Here is a 20144-nt window from a genome sequence, read left to right as displayed (position 1 = left end):
AAAAGTGTGAACTTTATATTTTAATGCTTTACACCCACAGTTCTTCTAAGCCCACTTGTACCATGACAACAAATTCCTTGAGTAATCTTCATGTTCCAGTTTTAAAAAAGGTTTTTTATTGTTGTGGATGATGCAAATACATTATAGCAATATATAATATTATAAAACTTGTACAGTATCATGTGGAGTTCCTCCAAGCAACTTTGTCTTGCTCATGTTTGTCTCTCTGCTGTTTCTTCATCTCTCTGTACAGCTGTACCACTCGTTCCCTCTCTTCCTCCATCATCCTCTTCCTCGCCATAGAGGGTTTGCTCACTGACACAGGACTGTGACCCAGCAGCGAGTTCAGGAGCAGACCTTTGGGGGCCCCCTGGAGGTGGAATTACATTAAAAATTATGAACAAACAATAAAACGAGATAAACACTCCAAAGAGGAGCAGATGCATGTAAAACAGTTACCTGAGGTTTGACTTTGGCTTTCTTTGGTTTCACACTTAGTGATGGTGGTGCCATTGCGACCTCTCCAAACGGTACCTCATCTTTAAGAGGAAAGCAAATGATGCTCAGGATAAGTTTTGAGATTTGATGAGGATACAGAATTTTACAGAGTAAGCTTAAAAAAAATAAAATAAATGCATACCTTTAAACATCTCTTCTTCTTCACGTTCCTGTTGCTGGTCTAACTTTTTTTTCTTTTGCTGTAGTTTCGATTTACTTAACCTAAGATTAAGCAAATGAGAACTATGACTACATACAGTTAGCTGTTAGTCCTTCAGTTTTTCATGAGTGTTACTGCAGACTGCAGATTTTGTTTGTACAGTTCTGTATCTTCGATGTTGAGAAACAGATCAATATTTAAAAACTTTTTTACATTAAATCTCCATTTTCACTTTCACATACTGATTTAATCTGTTTCTCACCCACACCTATCATATTGCTTCTAAAGACATGGATTTAACCACTGGAGTCTTATGGATTACTTTTATGCTGCCTTTATGTGATGTTTGGAGCTTCAAATTTCTGGCCACCATTCACTTGCATTGTATGAACCTACAGATCTGAGTAGTGTGGATTACTTTTATGTTGCCTAAATGTGACTGTTGGACTGTCAAAGTGCTGGCACCCATTTACTTCCATTTCAAGGACCTGACAGACCTCAGATCTTCTTCTAAAAATCTTTATTTGTGTTCTGCAGAAGAAAGAAAGTCATACACATCTGGGATGGCATTTGAGTAAATGATGAGAGAATTTTCATTTTTGGGTGAACTATCCTTTAAATATCTATTGTGCAGCTTATTTGGGGCAGTATTAAATAAAAACAAAATGTTATGAAATGCAAATTTTTAAAGTATGTTAACTTATGAGCACAACTATTTAAACTTAGTTGTTCTTATTTTTTTTTATTTTTTTTTTGGATTTTCCCATTTTTCTCCCAATTTGGAATGCCCAAATTGGCATGTGCCCAATGTGCTTTTAAGCCCTCGTGGTCGCGTAGTGATTCGCCTCAATCCGGGTGGCGGAGGACAAATCCCAGCTGCACGTCTAAGACCATCAATCCACGCATCTTATCACGTGGCTTGTTGAGCGCATTGCCACGGAGACATAGGCAACGCACTCGTGTGGAGGCTTCACGCCACCCACCGCGGCATCCATGCTCAACTCACCACGCGCCCCACCGAGAACAAACCACATTATAGTGACCACGAGGAGGTTACCCCATGTGACTCTACCCTCCCTAGCAACTGGGCCAATTTGATTGCTTAGTAGACCTGGCTGGAGTCACTCAGTACGCCCTGGGATTTGAACTAGCGAACTCCAAGGGTGGTAGCCAGCGTCTTTTACCACTGAGCTACCCAGACCCCTTAAACTTAGTTTTAACCAATAATAATTCTTCAAAATTTGATTAGGGTTCAGCTCCAAAATATTCTGTACACATTAAAAGTGTTTGATCAAGATGTTGCAAGAATACCAGTGGTCAGAAATTGAGGCAGGTCTCATGTTTTTGTATTAAAAACTATATTTTAAATAAAAACGAAAAGGAAAGCTTGGGGACTAATGCTGCCTTCACGTGCTATCGGAATTATCGTAAATACGAGTTTCCCACTCGGAAGTTGCACGTGAACAACTGGGAAAATCTGAGATAATGTTGATACCCGAGTTTCCGAGATGGGAGGGGTCCTAAACTTTCAACATGGCGGAGAAGAGTACAGTTTCTGTAGTAAATGACAGGTTTTGTTCATTTTTATAAATACAGCTAATTGTTAGCACTTGCCATTTTGGTCATATTTATTTATGTATATCAGCAACAATTCTATGCATGTTGTACATTTTCACACACTGAAAATAGCTTGAATTTGACCAAAATTCCATTATCGTCAGCAAGCTAAATGAGTGATATGTATTATGGTGTCAAAATACAAGTTCCTCAAGAATATATATGAATGAACCTGGCGTCCTCCATGATTCATGTTCTTTCTGACAACAAAGCACGTGAACACGGCGTACTCGTAACTATCACTTCAGAAGTGGGAAGTAGGATAATTCCGATAGCACATGAAGGCAGCATAAAATATACACTATAATTAGTCAAGTTACACCAGCAATGCATGTTGAACTAACCCTTTCTTTTTAATAGATTTCTTTTTTTCTGTCTGTTCCTCCTCTTCTTTTTTCACTTCCAGCTCTGGTTTTCGCTCTATCTGGTTGTTGGTGAGGAATAAAACATGCTCACTCTCTTGTGTCATGCGGCGGAGGTACGCTTTCTCTGACTCCTGTCTCCCTCTGCGGAAGAGTGGAACAGGAATATCTCCTTGTACTCCTTTTGGCAGTTTTGGTGTAGAGGCTGAAATAACAGAAATATATACAGTACTGTGCAAAGGTTTTAGGCACACGTGAAAAATGTTACATAGTAAGGATGTCTTCAAAAATAATGCCATAAATAGTTTTCATTTATCACTTAATGTCATACAAAGTCCAGTAAACAAAAAAAAAAGCTAAATCAATATTTGGTGTGACCACCTTTGCCTTTAAAACAGCATCAATTCTCTTAGGTACACCTGGACACAGTTTTTCTTGGTTGTTGGCAGATAGGATGTTCCAAGCTTCTTGGAGAATTCACCACAGTTCTTCTATCTATTTCGGCTGTCTCAATTGCTTCTGTCTCTTTATGTAATCTCAGACTGACTTGATGTTCAGTGGGGGTTTTGTGGGGGCCATGACATCTGTTGCAGGGCTCCCTGTTCTTCTATTCTAATAATTTCTATTGCAAAAGTTATGTTTGGGAGTCTAACATTTATATTTCCTATTGGCACACTAAAGCTGAAGATATAAATAACCATCTTAAGACAAATGCTTTTGTGAAACATCTTATGTGCCTAAGACTTTGCACAGTACTGTATATAAACATATAGGAGCATACAGCATGATGTCCCCCTCCTTCGTTGCCCTTGCCTTGGGCTACGACCTTGTGCATCAGGAGTTAGTGACTCACAAATAATGTATGCAGACAGAGCCCAGACAATATACGGCTCACGTAATGCATACTGCAACTCACTGTCACCCTGACTCAATCAATCTTATTGATAACATCACCACTATCAGAAATCTTCAAGGCTTGAACGACAACCCCTCCATCTTCATGCTTTTCTTTTTTCATTTATTAACTGATTTTTAAAGACACTTAAAAGGTCTTTAACACAGTCACCAATTCGGCTCTTGATAGATATGAGTTATGTATAATGCAACTGCCATTCCAGTGATAGGCCTATGATAAAATGTCCCAAATATGGGTCTGTTGTTCCAAGGCAAATTGTGTTGCATAATTAGCAGCAATTACAGTCCATGTATTCGAACTTAATAATAAAAATGTGTTAGACTAGCAGTTACCTTTCTTCCTCTTCTGGGAGCCTTGTTTCATCCTCTCCTTACTCTTCATGATTTCACGCAAACGCTGAGGTATCCGCTGAAGGTGATCGTCTGACGAAGGATCAGCATGTTTCTTTGACTTCTTCATACTTTTAGAACACAAAAATACCATTTTAATTAGATATTAACAGTAATTCAATTAAATATATATGTCTCTAGAAGTTTAGAAAAAATATGTGAGGGGAACATGTGAAATGTGATTAATCAGAACCAGAATTCAGTGTTTAATTCACACTTAAAAGTAATTTAACTTGGTGGGTCATTCCAAAAAAAAAAAAAAATAATAAATTTTATATATATATATATATATATATCATGGCATTAAAGGTGCTGTAAGCTTTTTCAGCCATTCTACTTCCACGAAACTGAGCTCTTGAATTAGCCATGCCCCCTCTTTCCAAAACACTGCACTCCAAAGATACCAAATGAGCTTTATTGAGACAGACATCATGCATAAACTGTTGTTTAAAACAACAGCAACAAAATAGCGCCCTCAACTGACAACTGTTATGAACAACATGGCAGAAAAATGGCAGAAAGCCTCAATCATTCGTTGCAACTACAATACAATGAGTCAGAGAGTGCGGCCCATGGACACTTTTTTGTTTGCTGTTTACAGAGTCTAGAGCTGTCACAGAGACAGGTGAGATTTCTTACAACACTTATTTCATTAATATCTTTCAGGGAGTAGGAATCGCTTACAGCACCTTTAAGAGAAAAATACAATGAATAGTTTTGTATTTATTTATTTTGTATTCCTTCATTTTTAAAATGTTAAGTGAATAGTTCACTCAAAAAGGGAAATTCTCTCATCATTTACTCTCATGAAAGTAAAAGAAATCTATACAACTCCAGTGGTTTAATCCATGTCTTCAGAAGAGATTTGACAGGTGTGCATCAATATTGAAGTCCTTTTGCACTATAAATCTACTTACAAACAACCCTCCTATGTACAGGGCTTATATATTCTTCTTAAATCTTTGTTTGTGTTCAGCAGAAGAAAGTCATCTTGGATCCCATGAGTAAATGAGGAAAGAATTTAAATTTTGGGGTGACCTTTATAACTTTAGTGGTGTTCCATGCTCTGCCAAAATCGAAATAAAGTATTGGTTTTAGGAGAATGCAGTACTGTGTCAACATTTCAATACTACGCTTATGCAACATATTATAACAGTACATGGGGGAAACTGGGGCTGAATATTCCAAACATAGTGTACCTTCTTACAAAACAACACTGAACCATTCTTTTCAAGGATGCAGGGATACTCAAGGTACCAAAGAACCACATTCTCCAGTCCAGGCACTGCGCATGTGCCAAATGTAGTGGGCAAAATAGAATGTTCACAATGTACTTCAAATTTAAACAGCAACATTTCTTAACAACGTTCTTTTCGGCATTCGGTGACGTATATGGATAAAAATGAATTATTCTACATTCCAATTGTTGTTGTTTTTCGTTCGATTTTCGTTTTCATCTGATATGAGTGCCAGATTTCATTACAAATCTCTCGGGAACACTTTGATTAAAGCTGAATTACGCATCTTATTACCTGAACTGCTTATCCTTCTTCTGCTGTTTGTGCTGTGTTTCTGTTTTCATCGTTAATTTCTTCTAAACTGCGTATCTCCCACGTGACTGTAAACTCGTGTTTCTCCTATTCGTCTTCTTCGGCGCTGCAGAGAGGAGGAGCACATCAGCACGTTACTGCCACCTGTTGGCGGACTGTTAAAGTTACGTCTACAAAGAGGGTTGTGACACAAATCATAATTTGCTACGTTAGTCCAGTCAAAAATGCAAATTTGTTTAATGCACAGCTTGCCTGGCTTAAGCGTATTCAGAGAGCTTATTGTCACAACAGATTCATATCAGATTGAAGATTCTTCCTCTCTTACTGCATACTGGCATTGGTCTTCAACAGACGTAACTGTGAAATACAGACAAAAACAGTCTTTGGATATTTTTTAGGTTGTTAGCTCATCTGCAATGTCTCAGATGTTTCCTCTTTGATATCAATTAGACATTCAGCAGATGTCTTTGAGGTAAATTGCATTTGAGATAAATCACAAAACCTAAAACTTCAAATACAGAAAACAGCCTACCTGTAATGACAAAACCTTAATACACACCGCACACACACGTGCTCTGCTGCTACTGTGATTGCACTGGCTTCAGGACCCCAATAGGAAGTCAGTAGCCACAAACATGTCCTGCTTTTAAATACAGGTCCCTATGGCCCGCTCATATCATTCAGGGGAACCCCAGTACTGCCAGACTAGGTGACTGGCCACACAACTAACCCCAGTCTCCCCACAATATAGTGTTGTGTATTTGTATTTGTAGGTAAAAGATACACAGAGGGAAAGAGACAGATGTTTCACCTCTCAATCTGCAGCATTTAAAAACCAGTATGACGGTCAATAGCAGATATGGACAAGCTGCCAGTAGAGAACTCAACATGTTAAGGACAGAACTCTGAACTTCTGAATGTGACATTAAAAAAGAGACACACACACACAGTATCATGCAGTATATCTGAATGAGTGCATATGAAGTTATAGAAAATAAATCCCCTCACAGTTACAGTAGACTCCATTGACTCTCAGCTCTGACTGAGATCCAGCTCTTGGGTGACTCTCCTCTCTCTGTGTGTTTACAGTAGTAGAAACCCTTAGTCTTCTTCTGGAGGAGGGATCCATCTTTATAGAAATCAGCTGTGAGGACTGATGGATTTTTATATCGATATAAACAGCGTAGAGTCAGAGAATCTCCTTCAGTCACAGGATGAACAGGACTTTCCAGAATCACACCACCATCTACAGAACAGAGGAAATGTGCACTTACTACAAGTAATAAAAGTACATCAACTTGATTTTAACATTTTCCAAAGAGAATGCCTCAAACAGGGTGTTGCCAGGACGTTGTTAGTCAGTTGTTATGCGTGGTTGATATGATGCTCTGGGTGGCTGCTAGGAGATTGATTTTTGGCCCAAGTCAAAAGAGCCAACCTTCAAGTCTCTATTCTGGTCCCTAGATGTGGTTCCTTCAATAAATGTCTTTCATTGCCCATTTTACTGTCTGATAGATGTAATCATGAGTCTGACCACTTAGCACAGTAATAGAACGCCTCTCCTCAAGAAGCCGGACACCATGATTCATGTCTGTAGCACCATCAATGCAGAGTATGAGTTACACATCAAAGTTTAAGACTTAGTTTTAGGGGTTTGTATAAATGATTAACTCCAAGTATGAGTAATAATAAAAGTGTCTCCTAATTATTGCAGTTACTGAACTGTATCTTATGCTTCCTGCACTTATTATATCAACCTGCTTTACACATTGATTGTAAACCACCAATAAAATCAATAAATAAATAGTTGTAGACTCACAGTGTACTGTGATATTAACAGGATTGCTGTTCTCTCCAGATTCAGAGTAACACCAGTACACTCCAGTGTGTGATGTGTAGACGGGACTTATTCTACATTTAGATCCTGTTTGTGATCCCCAGTATATTGATGAACAATCTTGCAGCCCCCATCTGTCTGTGTATCTTCTCACTGACCATCCAGCAGAGTTACTCTGATCCTCACAGCTCAGAGAGAGAGAGTCAGATGTGAAGTGTAAAGATGATAAAGATGTTATGATAATCACAAATAAATTGGTTGATTTTGTCTTCATTTCCTACTTTGCAGATTTGCAGAGACACTAGTGAGAGTAACAAATGTAAAGAGTGATCTTGATGGTCTTTCATCTCTCTCTCCTCTACACCAGTACAGATCCTGATCAGATTCAGTATCTCCTCTGATAGTGAGAGTGTCTCTGTTTACAGTGTAACGCTCAGACTCAGACACTGCAGTGCTGTTTTTATACCACTGATATCTCCAGTTACTGTAATGAGACTCTATCTCACACTTCAGAGTCACTGTCTCTCCAGTACACAATGCATAAACCTGACCTCTCGTAATGCTCTTAGAAAAATATTCTGTCATCATGTATTGAATATTTCTGCACACTGATGATGTAAATGAGGATGAACACAGATGAACTCACTCACCCAATACTCTTAGTGTAACTTCATCACTGGTGTGTGAGTATCGTGATCCTCCAATCTCTTTTCTATTACATCTGTATTTACCTGCATTAGACTCAGTAACAGAATTGATTGTGTATTCCTGTAGTTTATATTCAATGACTGAATCATCTTTATACCAGCTGTACTGCCAGCTCGTGTCTCCTCCCTCCTGTATGTCACATCTGAGAGTGACTGTCTCTCCAACGAGCACACGTTCATGAGGCTGTACGATCACTTTGGCTTTTGGTCTTTCTGTTCAAAGACGATTCACAGTGAAATGTATGTAAATAATTTGCTGTATTTACTAGAACACAGTTACTTCATTGTAAACCCTACTGTATATTGTGTTCTCAGAACAGTACATTATGTAAGGAAAAATACTTACCCTCTACTGTCACTGTTAATGGTTCAATGTAATCTGTGAGAACATGTATGTTTTCTCTTCTTCGTGCTCTGCACTCATACTGTCCTCCATCAGAGACTTTCACAGAACTGATTGTTTTAGTTCCTGTAGCTTCAAATAATTCAAAGTCTGAATCTTTTGTCCATAGAAACTCCCATTCTGTTGACTGATCCACCTCACAGTTCAGAGTAATTGTGTCTCCAGTGAACACTGAACTCTGTGGCTTCACAGTCTGAGTTGGTTTGGGAATTTCTGTTAATATAAAATCAATGGGAGCATGAATAGGAAAAGTTTTTCCAAGAGAAGATCTTGTGCTCTCACTGGTCTCAATGCTTCTTTTTTAGTGCCTCCACTGTCAAAATGTTGTATCTGATCCCATTTTTATAATTTAGTTATTATATTTTAAATGTGTTTTACTTTTTGGTTTACTACCCTTTGCTCTGTTTTGTTAATGAAAATAAGTGAAGTTGTCTTAAACATTATTTAGGTTGATAAATGGATATAATTTCATTCACTTAAACAAACAAAATTCCATCAAATTGAAATGTATTAAGTTTTATAAAAATTACATGAATAACATTTAAAAATATATTGAGGTTTTATTAATTTAATTTTATTTAAGATTACTCAATTAAATTTCATGGAATTTTGTTATGAAATTGAAGTGTGTAAATCTGAAATATAAGCATGTTTTTGGAGTGTGCTCTCCAGAGGGTTCGTGTAACACTTTACTGTTAATTTTTCAGATCATACCAATCCAAATGCAAAAATAGAAAAACAGGTTGAAACTTTCGTTTTTCATTTTTTACGGTTACTTCAAAAATTGATAAATGTCCTTTTCCTCAATTTTATTACTTCTAAATTGCGACTTTAGAAATTATTTTTTGAATAATTTACTCATAAACAATTTTCTATTTTTAAATGTTTTTTTTTTTTTTTTTTTTTTTTTTTTGTCTTGCAGTTTGTGCTGTGAGCTGTACCATTATCGCAGGGGTGTGGGTTAGGGAATGGACTGCATATACATTGAGGAGTAGTTTACAAGGCTTGCCCAGGGATCGACAACCGAAAACACACGTGCCACCTTTGCCACGCGGAAGGGTTGGCACGTGGGCAATAGTAAAAGAGTGGACAAACCATTTGCGTGAAAAACTTGGTGCCAATCTATCTCTACATTTTAAGTGGGTCACGCAAGCATAAAGGTTTCGGCTTTACGTTGTTGCTCCACGCAGTGGTTGATGGGAGTTTGATCTCTCGCTGGCTGGCAGAAGCTGGCACTGACGGATCACATGATATGTCAGTCCTCCTGCCACTTGTATCACTTGCATCAAGTTTATTAACAAAGCATACTTGCAATAAACAATGGTGACTTCTGGATTGCTTTTCATTTCCTTTTAAATTTAGGGTTATTAATATTTTCTTATAAGGCATTTATACAGAGTTTACTTGCAATTTACCAGGTCCATCTATCCTTGTACAATATTTATTTCTAGGAATTACATAATTTTATTCTTATAGATCTATACATGAATGCCTTTTTACGAAATGTACTTGCCATTAGAGCGCTCAAATTACTGAAATGGCAGAAAACTGCCATGTACCCGTTGGTCAGTCCAGCCAGCCCCTATTGTGTTAAAGAGCACTGAATTTTACTCTATCATTCCAAAAACTTAGGCTACATAAATGTATTGGTATGGATCTATTCTTATATATTAACACCTTTATAGGGAATTTACTTGCAAAAAACTTTCTTCACTTAGCCAGCCACCATGCAGCAGTTTTCTTCCAGTGAATATCATACAAGGAGAAATGGACCTGGTAAATTGCAATATATGCTACTTAAAAAGCCTTAAATACATTAAAATATTATTATTATTACTACTACTTATAATAATAATATTAATTAGGTTGTGACCCCTACTAGCCTTTTAAACTCCTCGACGTCCATGCAGTAAGTAATATGCAGTCCATTCCCTAACCCACACCCCCGTGCTAATGGTACAGCACACAGCGCAAATTGCAAGACACACACACAAGAACATTTTTAATAGAAAATTGTTTATGAGTCAATTATTCCAAAATTAATTTCTGAAGTCACAATTAAGAAAAAGTAAAATGGAAGAAAATGAGAGAAAAGATAAATTATCTATTCTTAATGTAACCGGAAAAAAATGAAAATTTCAAACCGTTTTTCTATTTTTGCATTTGGATTGGTATGGTCTGAAAAATTAACTGTGAAGCGTTACACGGACCCCAGAGGATCATTTGATTAGATATTTATTCAACAAAACACAAATTTGATTTCCCTTTTTGTTAATTTTGTATATTTTTTGGCATATTTTAAAGTGCTGCTCCCCGGGAGTGTTCCAAAGATGGCCGCCGAGCCGTAATTTTCAGCTACGTTAAATTTTATGGTAAAGTGGCAAATCTGTGCCCCCTTCGAATTTTCAAATGCCCCCTCTGGTAAATTATCCTGGCTCTGACTCTAGTGAACACAAAATTATATAGCGTCTCAATTTACTAAGGGCTTTAGTCTAGTGCACACAGTAATGTATAAACCTAACCTCTTAAAATGCTTTAAGAAAGAAATCTTGGATTAAATATCTCCTCCCTCCTGTATGTCACATCTGAGAGTGACTGTCTCTCCTCTGAACACACATTCATCAGGCTGTACGATTACTTTGACTTTTGGTCTTTCTGTGCAATGACAACAATTCACACTGAAAATAGTGTAAAATAATGTGCTGTATTTACTGGATGAACACAGTTACATGTTTAAAATCAGCATTGAAGGAAGTTGTGTCCACTATTCACTGCAACTTGTTCAGAGTAATAGGAAATGCAATTAATTAATTATTTGTGTTTTCAGAAATATGTATTATTGTTATTATTATCATTATCTTCATCATTATTATGATTGTCAATAGATGGAAAACTGTAACTACACACAAATGTAAATATCACTGAACTTTTTTTGGCAAATTGCAAATTGCTTACTATTATATTTTATAAAATCATTCTACATTTTATCTTAAGATTCAATGTGTTTTGTTTCACTATAGATCATGTCTCTTAAAATAATCAGTAAGAGTTTTGAACTAATTTCTGTTTGAAGAGGTTAGACAAATTGACAGAAACATTGAAATATTTTGGTAAATCTAAAGTAGACTAAATGTTAGATTTATTTTGTGTGTCTGTTGCTTTATAACAAGTTATCTGAAGTGACTGTATTTCTGAAGAAATTGACATTTTTACGTGCAGATTTTTTTCATAACGCTAATTTTCTCAGCTGGTTTGTTACAGTTAGTTTATAATCACACATATTGTAAAAATATGATGAAATACATGAATCAGATTGAATCACCTTCAGTGTGTCCAGAATGGATGTTTGAAATCAGCACTGAAAAAGTACAAAGAAAAAAGTTTATTACAGTGTAAACATGGATGGGTTAGTTCATATTAATATATATATTACTTACAATATACAACTGGATTTATAATAAACATAACAGATTTTTTGAAAGGAGTAAGAACAGCAGCTGATGATTTTAGCTGTGTGATCAGTAGAATTACATGGACATGCACTTTTACACTTTTAAACTTTATAATTCATGTTAATACATGAATTTAGTCAAGAAGGACTGACTTCATAGATTAAATCACTATTTGTTCAACCTGTGCAAAATTTGTGGGAAAAAACAAAACATATACTGTTTCAATAATTTAGTAATTCAACAACGCTTCCAGGCTGACTGACAGAGGTGCCCCCATCCCAACTATCAGCCAGGACAGAGGGTCTGGTTGTCCACAAGGGATCTCAAGTTGCGGCTACCCTGCACGAAGCTCAGTCCACGGTATGTGGGTCCTTTCAGAATTATCCGTCAAATAAACCCAGTTACTTACCGTTTACAGCTTCCTGCTAATTACCGCATTTCTCCTTCCTTCCATGTGTCCTTGCTGAAACCCGTCCACCCGGAGTCTGACTCTGGAACCTCAGATTCTGAGCCTCCCCTTCCATTGGAGGTAGATGGAGCCCCATCGTATATGGTCAGAGAGATCACGGACTCAAGACAACGAGGGAGCCTGATGCAATACTTGGTGGACTGGGAAGGCTACGGACCAGAGGAGAGATCATGGGTAGCCACCAAGGACATATTGGACCCGTCCCTGATCCAAGAATTTCATCATGCCCATCCTAATCATCCAGCACCATGACCAAGGGGACATCCCAGTAGAAGAATACCAGGACTTGTTCATAAAGGGGGGGGTTCTGAAACATCCAAGGTTGTTACCCCTCCTACCAACCACCAGAGGGAGCCCTCTCCTGAATACTAACTCTGTACCATTTCTTCTTTGGTGATTTCCTGTTTGAACTATATAAATACCATGCTGTTCCATTTTGACCCTGCGAAGTATTGCCAGTTTACCCTACCTTACCAAGCGTTTTTCCATTGCCATTGCTGATTGTTCTCTTGTTATGACCATTGCCTCTTTTCCTGGATTTACTGCCTTTGGATACCCCTTTGTTTTGTTTGCCTTGTTGGACTGTATTTTGGAGTATTGGATTATACCGCCTGCTTAACAACTACCTCTATTTGCCTGCTGATTTGGATTGTTTGCTTGTGTACTTTAATAATCTTCCTGCACATGGATCTTAACACCGTCTCCATGGCAAATTCGTTACATTACCAAACATATCATGAGAGAACTTCATTAACTAATCCCATGAATCACTGAGTTTTTTTAAACCTGTTTATCCTGCAATAAGTCATCTTGCACCTTTTTCATATCCTCCAACACTCTAGATATTTTGCATCCATCAGCATCATACGCTGGAACAAACGTGCAACATTCTTTTCCAGTTTTTTACCCACACACCTCCTTCTTCAGCTAAAATTCCATCTAATACCATTCGGTTTTCAAGAGTCATTTGTCGGAGATAAACCTTCCGTTTTCAGAAGGGTTATAGCCAATTTAGTGTCGTTCGCAAAATGATACAGTTTGTAATGGATTCTGTTTATTCAGTTCATCAAATTGGTAACCGCATTATGGATTAGGAAAGCCTTCCAAAATTGGGATGATCGATTAATCACGCGACGTTCTAGCAGGATATCAGCTATACCATATCTACACCAAGTATCATCCTTTTTTCGTTCTAAGGCCTTTCTCTTTTGCACTGTCTCCACATACCCTGCTTTAATTCTTGCTCTTATTTTGACTAAAGTACCTTTCCAAGATTCTGGTAATGCCGGGTAGGCTGTCTGTCAGCACAACCAATAATAATTGAGTAATTGATTCACCCCACTAGCCAAATGATCTATCATTTAAATGGTTGGTTCACAAGTTACATTATGGGTATCCTTGCAGCCCCAAAGAATTCCCAAGAATTGTATCTCTTTGCACTAATGATAACAGGTTTTAAATTTTTGTCCTGAGTAAGGCCAAACTTTCTTATCCCCTTGAGTCTCTACTCCTATGCCTCGTCTAGTCATTACAGTTACATTCAGGCAACTCATTGCCCCTTTTTAAACGATACACCACCAGCAACTTGACATTGGTGCAGGTATGTGACTCAGGACGCAACGTCGTTCAGGAAACAATGGATACGGATATGCTGTTGAGAAGGACATGTGTGCACATACATAAAACATTTTGTTAGGCTCATATTTCTTAGCAGTAGGCCTATAATTTAGAAATACTTTCAAAACAAATTTAGCTCATGGTTGTGCTGCTTGGTGTTAGATGAGTGGTCATGATGAACAAGCACTTCTCTTTTACTCTGAATGAGAACAATAGTTGGATCTAATAAAGGCAACATAATTATCAATAGCAACACACGAATGAATAAAACAATTCCAATGGTGAACTTGAACATCTGCTGGCCCACATCTGCTCCCAGGTGTGCTGATTATCCAGATGACCCCATAGACCCCACAGACACCACAGACACCTTTTTGTATCGGCCGGCTTACAGACTTTGACTTTTATCAGTTCTGAAGGGGTCCAGGTATCACATTCAGCAAAATTCACTGTAGTGTTTGTGGTCAGGATAACCTCATATGGACCCAACCACCTGGGATTATGCCCCGCTGTCCTCCGGAGATCCTCGAATCTCTGCCCTGGTTCATGCAAATGTAGTGACTCAGCATCTTGTACTGGTGATGCGGCCTTAACCTGTGAACAGCTTTGATAGCTCTGGTTAAAGACAACATAGTGTGTAATTTTCCGTATATGCTTGTTCGGCCCCACAAAACTCTCCTGGGGAGGAGATTTGATTCCCCCCCACATCAGCAACCTGTAAATTATTTAGGCTGTCCAAGCTCCCTTTCGAGCTCACATGGCTATTATTTTACACAATTTGGTTTTTTGCAGTCTGATTCACTTTTTTCCACTGCTCCTCCACTTTGAGGGCGGTAGGCAAAATTAGTTTTCAGATTTATTCTCAATCTATTTACCAATTCAGAAATAATTTTATTTACAAAGTGAGTGCCATTGTCTGAAGACAATTTTTTAAGCACTCCCCATTTTGGAATCACTTGTCTGATCAGGACCTTCACCACTGATGTAGCATCAGCCTTTCTACATGGGAAACACTCAGCCCACTAATAAAACATTTCAACAAAATCACAAGACAATATTTATTCTCTTGACACAATTTAGTTCAATAAAGTCCATCATAATGTCCTGAAAGGATGAAGTAAGATTGCTTAACAAACCAATCAAATTTAACAACATCCTCTCTCACACAATCTCCTCTCTTGATTTCATTCTAGCTAGGAAAAAAGTTACTTTTTACTTTTGTAATAATTAAGTACAATTTAAGGTGGTACTTTTTTACTTTCACTCAAGTATGTTTTTGGCTAGATACTTGGACTTTTAATTGAGTAAAATTTTCACTTTCACTTAAGGCTACACTTTTATTTTAATTTTTTTTTTTAAATAACAAAATGTTATTAATGAGAGAGTGCAACAAAAATCCATCTTCCAAACCATGTCTTTACCCAACTACACTTTGATAAACCTATAATAATGATTGATATTTTAGAGCTGTCAGGTCGGCAATTGCATACATATGTCATTCTCCCGTGTGTGTTGACATCATATCCATACGCAGAGAAAGTAAGTTCCGGCTACTGTAGCGCTTATGTGGGAGTAGCGTGAAGCTGAAAGTTTGTTGTCACAGCGAACAAAAAAAACTGACCATTGATCATTCAAAACGGCAAACCTCCGGGGAATTACCGGTCATAAAAACAAAGAAACCCCAAACAGAGCACAGTCTACAAGCAAAAAGAGAAAGCGACAGAGTCCATAATAAAACCTGAATCAACATCGGCTTGGCTTTTCAGATATTTCATTGATATGGTTTATGTATAGTTGTGTAATCACACACACACACACACACGTCTGTGTGTGTGTAGTGAAATACAATAATTATACTGTAATCGGTGCAGAATTTGTCACTTTCTAGCACACGTGTATTTTTCTTTATAACGGCAATCATTTATATAAATAAATCCTTTAGTCCTAGTCTTGCCAAGGACATGTGTGTCTTGAAATGATGTTGACCACTGGTTGGTAACAATGACAATCTATAAATTAGTTACTAACATGGTAAATTTGGCCAGAATGTCCTGCAGTTATAAAAACTTTACAACGTTTGACCTTATCAGACTAGCAATCATTATGTCTAACGTTAACGAACGTTGCCTAAATTTTGTAACGTCATTAACATCAATGTCACCAATAAGTTAAAACAACAGCATAAGATATGGCACTTACCTGCTCAGATGACATGTTTTCAGATATCCGTCTTTTCCTTTCTTTTGTTATTTATTTGTCCATTCGTTCTGATAAGATGTCTTGTATCCATGTGTACACCGGTGCCTCAAACCACATTCATCCGCGCAGAGGAGCAGAGCTGAAGCACAACCAAAACGATGTTCTTCCGCAAGACGCATGCAGTTTTATTTTGTAACCGCTAGAGCAGAACTGAGAGTGTAGTTTCCTGTCTGACAGGAGTTTATATTTCCTGTCATTATCATCTCTGTACCAGCTGAAAGTCCATCCTGAAGAGGAGCCGTAAACCTCACAGATCAGAGTCACTGAGTCTCCTTCAGTCAGCCACTTCTGTAGAGAAACACTTAAAACTGCCTCTGTTTCATCTGAAATTGATCAATAATACCATATTTCAGATTTGCTCAGAAACTTTCACTGTTTATACTGATAATAATGAACAAATCAAAACTCACCTGACACAGTCAGTGTAACAGCATCACTGATCTCTGAGTTTTGTCCATCTCTTGTCTTTCCTCTACAGATGTATTTACCACTGTGTGTGTGTTCAACACTGCTGATTTTATACTCTTGTTTCTTGTATTGATTGACAGTGTTTTTATTCCAGTAGTTGGTACTTTCTACAGTCCAGCTGTATGTCCATTCAGTGTCTCCTCCACCCTGTATGTCACATCTGAGAATGAGAGTTTCTTCTCTGAACATATTTTCTTCAGGCTTTACTGTCACAACAGCTTTAGGATCATCTTTGTAAACACATCATATTATGATTTTATTATTATTATTATTATTATTATTATTATTATTATTATTATTTAGCATTAAACAACATAAATTGTTAAAACCGCCTTTTTTCGGTACAATGAAGTAGGGGCTGTAAAACCCCTTCTTCATCTCGGCCGGAGGGACAGCCTCTATCACATCCTTCCATAGGAGGGTAGCGATCTCCGCGCGCAAGGTAGCAGTGTTCTCGCCCTTCACCGAGGTGAAGTGGACACTGCTGAACCTGGGCGGACGCCTAACGAACAGAATTGTGTAGCCGAGTCGGATGGTCCGGATCAGCCATCGCGATGGATTGGAAAGCGCAAGCCACGCGTCCAAGTTTGGGGCGAGGTGAACCAAGGGGACAATCTTGTTGAACGTACCAGTGGGTGGGGCCTAACAGCGGGGTGGAGCCTGAGGTGCCACGCCATGTTGTGGCCGTGCTGAGTTCAGGGACATCAAAGGACTTACCTGGATCCTTGTGACCACCCCCGGAACAGCCTGGGATGGGGGAGGAAAAGGCCTGCCTTCGTAACCCGTGGAAACTGTCACATCGGGGGCGGATTTGTGCCACAGCTGGGCGCGTAGGGGCAGAGAGACTGCCGCTGGAGCACCAAACCTGCCAAAATGAAATGGTGGACGGTGGTTGTGATGACGGTCGTGCACACCAGGTATGTGACCCAGGTAACGAGGAAACCGCTCTTTTGCCAAACTGTTGGGTACCGCAGCCACTTGGGCATGCAGCAAAATCTGCTTCCTGTGGTGGGCTCCACGCCGGGGCCAGGCCAAAGGGGCGGGCTGCGGCGGAACCGGTGCAGTCACCACAGGGCGACACCCTTGGCGATGAGCAGACGGGGTGCGGGATCTTGAGCCATGCCAGGGAAGGATGTGCCGGATAGCCTCTTTCTGCTGCTTCACTGCTGAAATATGTGTCGCAGAATAGACCAACCTGGGAAATGGGGGCAGCAAGGAACCGTGCCTTGTCAGCCTCTCCCATCTCGACCAGGTTGAGCCAAAGGTGGCGCTCCTGGACCACCAAGTTCAACATCGCCCACATGAGAGACTGCGCCGTGACCTTCGTTGCCCGGAGAGCGAGGTCGGTCGCTGAGTGTAGCTCCTGCATCAAATCTGGGGCGGAACTATCCTCGTGCAGTTCCTTTAGCACCTTGGCTTGGTGGACTTGCAGGAGAGCCATGGCGTGCGGGCGGAGGCGGCTTGTCCAGCGGCACTGTAGGCTTTAGCCGTCAGAGATGACATAAACCTACAGGCCTTGGACGGGAGCTTTGCAGGCACAGGTGCACTGCGAGCGCCTTATCCACCGGGGGAATCACCGAATAGCCCCTGGCCGCCCCACCATCGAGGGTAGTGAGGGCGGGGGAGCTGAAAGATCAGGACCAGGCAGTAAAAGGTGCCTCCCACGACCTTGTCAGATCCTCGTGCACTTCCGGGAAGAAAGGAACTGGAGTGGGCGTGGCTGTGAGTGGCGGCGTGAGCCCAGGAACCAATCATTGAGCCGCAAGGGTTCAGGGGAGAGCAGAGGGTTCCACTCTAGCCCAACACTCGCGGCTGCCAGGGAAAGTATGTCCGTCATTTCCGCGTCAGCCTGGGACTGGGCGACCACACCTGAGGGGGAAGCCCAGCTGAGGCTTCTGGGACTGACTGGATGAGCCCACTCGAAAGCTCATCAGCTTTGCAGGCTCCAAACAAGAGGACGAACTCGCTGTGAGACCAGAAGCCCGATCGGGGCAGACGAGCATGCTGGGGAATGGGAGGTCCGTGGGGGCATACCCGGCAGAGGTGGTCCCATTGGGTTCCCCAAATCGCCCCCAGTGCTAGCCGCACGGGCCTCATACCCGTAGGTAGAAGGACCGAGGCGGGGAGCTGCTGGGGTGGCTTGCCGCGACTGCAGCGTTGCCATGATCATGTTCTCGTAATGCGTACATGATCCATTCACAAATGCTCTCCGTGTGGGTCGCGCCCAGACACGAAAGACAGCGATCGTGAACGTCAGAAGTTAAGAGATAATGACCGCAACCAGGAATAACACACAAGTGGAAAGGCATCTTTAAAAAGACGCATCTTTAAAAAGATGCTCCGTGTTTGCCACTCTTTTAGAGAAATATACTCTTTTAGAAATATATACTCTCTTATTTCTGCCGAAGCGCCCAGGGGCGTTCTCTGCAGCGCACCAGTGCAGAGGAGGGAGAAGCCGCTGAAATGCGCCGTCAGATCCAGCAGAGGTGAATGAACAGTCAGCTCAGTAAACATCGACCGTTCAGCTCCGAAGAGAAAATCTGAATGAGTGGTTGCATACCAGCTCCTTTTATACCCGTATGTCCGGGGGAGTGGTATACAAATACTACTCGGCAATTTTCATTGGCCTTTCATTAAAGACCAGAGGTGTCTCGGGCTCCCAAGAGTGACCCCTAGTGTCACTACATCGACACAACGTCGAGTGAGTGACAGATAGGGAACAAATATTTCCAAAGTTATTTTGTACATTAGCTTGCAAAGCGAAAAGCTACTCATGATTTAAAGTAGTAAAATATAGTCAAGCTACTCTTTTAAAAAGTAGTTAGCTACACTACAAATTATTAACAAAAAGTACTATTTACACTGAAGCTACTTTAGGGATAATATCTTTTAAATATTTAACTATTCAATTATATAATTTAAACAGAGACATATTTTTTTAGCACAATCTAAATTACTGTAGGTTAACAGCATTAAACAGATACATTTACACTAAGTACACAAAATAAAATATACAACCTGATTTAAACATTTACAATCTAATTAAAAAACATACTGTAATAATGTAATGTCACTTTAGTATTGAAAAAAAAAATTGGCTATAAAAAGGTTTCTGTTAATATTTCACTCACACATCGTAAGCAACAGCTTTGAGACATTAAATGTTTTTAGAAAAAATACAGGAACACAGAATCCCTTCATTCTTTTTCTACAATGTACTAGCAACTGATATCCACTCGAAAACATTAAAATAAAGAGTCAAATGACATATTCTATGAGACAAAATATAGGTCAGGACTTGATTTTATCCATCAGGAATGGAATGAATTGTGAAAACTGGCCAGTAAATAGCAGATGAAACTGGGCCTGAATGTGAGTTTACTAAAACAATTTGTAAATAGCTATTTGGTGTCAGGGGGAAAGGGAAGTCGTTTCTGGTG

The 20144-nt window shown here is 39.5% G+C and overlaps 2 protein-coding genes across 2 annotated transcripts; both read right to left on the bottom strand.

The window, feature by feature from the left end:
- Positions 1-93: 93 nt before the first annotated feature.
- On the bottom strand, positions 94-5614 carry ccdc137 (coiled-coil domain containing 137). Its single transcript, XM_051716919.1, has 6 exons — positions 5475-5614; positions 3886-4013; positions 2620-2842; positions 641-720; positions 460-539; positions 94-370 (listed from the first exon to the last, which is right to left on the bottom strand). Exons 1-6 carry the CDS (start codon positions 5522-5524, stop codon positions 179-181), a joined length of 753 nt encoding a protein of 250 aa, XP_051572879.1. The 5' UTR covers positions 5525-5614; the 3' UTR covers positions 94-178.
- LOC127451490 (carcinoembryonic antigen-related cell adhesion molecule 5-like) lies at positions 5527-19839 on the bottom strand. The gene is made up of 10 exons (XM_051716238.1): positions 19836-19839; positions 16647-16934; positions 8383-8652; positions 7980-8249; positions 7753-7937; positions 7312-7606; positions 6514-6738; positions 6329-6405; positions 5818-5849; positions 5527-5662 (listed from the first exon to the last, which is right to left on the bottom strand). The coding sequence occupies exons 1-10, from the start codon at positions 19837-19839 to the stop codon at positions 5527-5529; spliced, it is 1782 nt and encodes a 593-aa protein (XP_051572198.1).
- Between the last annotated feature and the right edge of the window lie 305 nt (positions 19840-20144).

This window comes from Myxocyprinus asiaticus, chromosome 14 (assembly GCF_019703515.2).
Source record: "Myxocyprinus asiaticus isolate MX2 ecotype Aquarium Trade chromosome 14, UBuf_Myxa_2, whole genome shotgun sequence".
Lineage (NCBI taxonomy): Eukaryota > Metazoa > Chordata > Actinopteri > Cypriniformes > Catostomidae > Myxocyprinus > Myxocyprinus asiaticus.
Note: the sequence above shows the minus strand (reverse complement) of the source record. Positions and strands in the feature narration are given on the sequence as shown.